The sequence below is a fragment of the Austrofundulus limnaeus genome, unplaced genomic scaffold (assembly GCF_001266775.1).
Source record: "Austrofundulus limnaeus strain Quisiro unplaced genomic scaffold, Austrofundulus_limnaeus-1.0 Scaffold31, whole genome shotgun sequence".
NCBI classification, from domain to species: domain Eukaryota; kingdom Metazoa; phylum Chordata; class Actinopteri; order Cyprinodontiformes; family Rivulidae; genus Austrofundulus; species Austrofundulus limnaeus.
Genome location: NW_013952433.1, coordinates 1,748,005 through 1,752,377, shown reverse-complemented (window position 1 = coordinate 1,752,377; position 4,373 = coordinate 1,748,005). Strand labels below are relative to the sequence as shown.

The following is a 4,373-nucleotide window of genomic DNA, read 5'->3' as shown; positions in this document are numbered from 1 at the left end:
AACAAGCTGGAATGAAAACAAGCAAAAATGAAATAAAAGTAACAATTTTCTACTTCTTGTCTTTTTAAAAAAATGTAAGGAGTAGAAAGTGCAGATAATTGTGTGAAAATGTAAGAAGTAGAAGTAAAAAGCAGGTTGAAAAATAATTACTCAAGTAAAGTACAGATACTCAAAAATTCTACTTAAGTACAGTAACAAAGTATTTGTACTTAGTTAATTTGAAATTATTGTGATGACCTGAATAACAAACCTTTTAGTACATCAAGAAGAAATCAAGTATTGTGTCTTGATTTATGTTAAAATACCTTGAATTACCTGTATGTACAGAAAAGAAAATGTCTATCACTTACAATTGGGGGGTCCAGCTGCTTGATAGGTGGGAAACGGGCCTTGGGTGGTAGGGCGGGAAAACACTGGGGGCTCCTCGCCAAACACAACAATCATCACTTGAATCAGGCCATAAAGGTCTGACTGAGGCTGTAAAACAAACAGCGAAGGCTATTACACTAACATGATCAGCAGTTACCATATTAAAATATCAAATACTTAAATACAAAATTAATTCTAGTATGTGATTCTTTTGAGAGAATCATTTTATCCTAATTATTCGGAAAAAAGTGTTTATGTATGATGATTATGGGTCAGGTATGGAGCAAGTCACAAAAATGATGCAATCTCTCAACCCAGAGTTCATTTACTGTAAATCTGACTTTAACAAAGGCACTGAGCAACACAATCTCAAGTAACAACATTTCTCCCAAACCTAGGTGACGTGGATAGGTCCTCGGTGTGAGCGAGCTATATCCACCCTGAAGGTTAATCTTCAATCAATCAATCAATCAAAACTTTATTTATACAGCACTTTACAAACCCCAAGGCGACCAAAATGCTGCACAGCAAAAAATAAAAATAAAAACATAGTAATATAAAAGCAAACAAAACAATCAGAACTTCAAAAACAAAACAGAAGGGAGAGGAAAAAACATAAGAGAGAGTGAGACTATTACATGTGCTCTCTGGAGTTAAAAGCCGAACCAAAAAGATGGRTCTTTAAAAGAGATTTAAACTCAGTCAGTGTTCTGGCAGACCACACAGAAAGAGGGAGACTGTTCCAAAGTTTAGGAGCCACAGCTGAGAAGGCTCTGTCCCCTTTATTCACCAGCCGGGTCCTGGGAACCACCRAAAGCATCTTGTCCTCCGATCTTAGAGCTCTACCTGGATGATAATTATGTAGAAGCTCAGAGAGGTAACCAGGTGCCAGACCATTTAAAAACCAAAAGTAAAACTTTAAAAACAATCCTAAAAGAAACAGACAGCCAGTGAAGGGAATGCAATACCGGGGTAATGTGCTCAGATCGCTAAYAAACGTGCAGCAGAATTGTGAACCAACTGAAGACGATGGAGCAGAGACTGGTCAATTCCACTGTAAAGGGAATTGCAATAATCCAGTCTGGAGAAAATAAAAGCAAGGGTATCATGCGGAAGATAAGGCTTGACTTTACTGATGAGCCTTAAATGATAAAAACTAGACCAGACCACTGCGCTGACCTGCTTGTCAAATTTAAAATTATTGTCTAAAAGAACTCCAAGATTCTTAATAAAATGACAATCAAAATCCAAATAGCCAACAGCACTGTTAAATCCTACCAGCAGGTCAGTTTTGCCAAACCCAGTGACCTCTGTTTTATTTTCATTTAGACAAAGAAAGTTTAGCTCCATCCAACGTTTAACGTCCTTTAAACAATTCTGCAGATTCTCCACATGCTGAGGTCCACCAGATCTTAAACGTAAATAAATCTGAATGTCATCTGCATAAAAATGATATGACACATCGTATTTCTTGAAGATGGACCCTAGTGGGAGCAAATAAATAGAAACCAAAATGGGGCCCAGAATGGAGCCTTGAGGTTCACCACATTAAAGAGGAGCCTTTGAGGAATAAAAATCTCCAATATGAACAGAAAAACTCCTATCAGATAAGTAGGACTCAAACCATTTAAGAGCTGAGCCTTTCACCCCGACTGCTCCATGATGACTTCATGATCCACTGTGTCAAAGGCAGCAGTGAGATCTAGAAGAATTAAAACAGCAGAAGCACTAGAATCTACAGTTAAAAGCAAGTCATTACACACCCTGAGAAGAGCTGTTTCAGCACTGTGACGTGACCTAAAACCAGACTGAAACTTCTTATAAATTCCATTCAGATCTAAATGGTCCTGTAGCTAAAGATAAACCACCTTCTCTAAAACTTTTAAGAGGAAAGGCAACTTTGAAACTGGCCTAAAATTTAAATTTGAAAGGTTGTTAGGGTGTAAGTTGTTCTTTTTAAGAAGAGGTTGAATGACGGCATGTTTAAAGGCAGCTRGAACACACCCTAAATGAAGGGAAAAGTTAACAAAACCAGCTACCCGTGGACCAACAATGGTAAAGACCTCTTTCAGAAGTCTGGAGGGGATAAAGTCACCTGGACAGAATGAAGGCCTCAGGTGTTGAACTAAATCAGAAATATGAGAAACAGACACAGATTCAAAACATTCTAAAACAGCAGGAGATGCATGTGAAATAGGATCAGGGTTGTGCAAAGGTAAAACCCTGACAGCACTTACTTTRTCTAWAAAATATTTTAAAAACCTTTCACATATTGAAGCAGGAGTCAGGCAAGAAGAATCATGAGGATTTAAAAGAGTTCAAAGCATTAAAAAAAGTTTGAGGCTTACTGATATTTTCAGACACAAAATTTGAGATAAAATGAGTCTTTGCATCTTTGACAGCAGCCTGATATTTGGATAAACAATCTTTTAACAACTACAAAGGGAATATGAAGCTTGTCTTTTTTCCACCTCCTTTCTGCGCGCCGGCAGCTGCGTCTTAGTGCATGTGTGTGATCAYTCAGCCAGGGCTCTGTAGCTAGTTTAGTGCGTTTAGATTTAAAAGGAGCAATAAGATCTAAAATATTAGTACAAACAGAATTAAAACCATCCAGAAGCTGATCAATATTTCTAAAATGGTGGACATCCAAAGAAGGAAGCTCAAAATCAGTAAAAGCAGCTTTAAAATTTGAGGCTGTCTGTGCGTTGATCAGGTGACGGGAGCGCACAAAGGCACGTGAATCAGGCACAGTCTTCACGAACTTAAATTCAAATAAAACAGGCAGATGATCAGAAATACCGGAGTCAATAATTTCATTAACATGTCCATATAAACTATAAGTTAAAACCAAGTCCAAAGTATGTCCCTTTTCGTGTGTTGGACCACTCACTAACTGATTCAAATTAAAAGAGCAGATTAAGTTCAAAACGTCTTTCGTCAGCGGCTTGGTCTCACAACACACATGAATGTTAAAATCTCCAACAATTAAAATCTGATCATAATCAAGCATCAAAGCTGACAAAGAGTCTGGAAAGTCTTGGATAAAATTACTGTTAAACTTAGGCGGCCGGCAGATCACCGCACAAAGTAGCGGGGAATCGCATTTTATTTCCATAAGTTGAACCTCGAARCTGGAGAAACTATCAGATGAAATCAGCCGACATGAGAAACAAGATCTGAATACTACAGCGRCTCCACCACCTTTGCCTGCAGTTCGAGGAGAGCTGAAGAATCGACAATCAGGAGGAAGAAGTTCTGAGAACGGAGTGAACACACCAACTCGAAGCCATGTCTMCGTCAAGAACATACAATCCAATTCATGTGATTTAAAAAAGTCGTTCAAGATGAACGTTTTATTTGCTAGAGAACTAGCATTGATCAGAGCAGAACGGACCACCACCACATCATCCATGGCCGTAGGTGAGGCTCGACTCAACAGGCGAAGATCGCTGGGCTCCACACCGCACTGCTGTCGCCGGGACCGACGGGGAGGAGGGGCCGCCACTGACAGGTGAACCTGGTCCAACGCCAATCCAGGAAAAACAAGCTGGATCCATCTTACTGAGGAAAAGTCAATCCAACACGATCGGAGTTTCTTTTCAGATGAMCTCCTGAGAGCTTTCATYCTCACCAAAATGCCTCCTCACTTTCCTCGTCTCCACCAGCGCTTTCTTCGYTGACAGCTGTGCGACGCAGGTAGGCCGRTATGTCAGATAGGAAGGGTGGTGCGTTTGATGCGTTTTCTGATGTCCATTTCGTTAATGAATTCTGACATTGCCCAATWTTTAAAAGRGCTTGGCGATCATACACCAGAAGAGCAGACACATCATGCCAGCTAAAAARGAGCAACAAAACAACAAAAAGGCCAAACAGCTGCTCGGAGAGACGGCAAGCYGCACACGCTGGCGCCATCTTGAATTTTCAAGTAATGTTGGACGATATCTGATGATCGGCTCTTTTAAATGAAACCAGAGAGCGTTGACAGAGAGGAGAAGATAGAAATG

General features: G+C 39.9%; 1 protein-coding gene across 1 annotated transcript in view; it reads right to left on the bottom strand.

Moving 5' to 3' along the window:
• The window catches only part of tsg101a (tumor susceptibility 101a), a gene marked incomplete in the record, with an annotated part of 12,038 nt that overhangs the window by 4,422 nt on the left and 3,243 nt on the right, over positions 1-4,373 (bottom strand). The window contains 1 exon segment of the mRNA XM_014005556.1: positions 351-477. Coding sequence (XP_013861010.1) covers positions 351-477 — 127 coding nt within the window.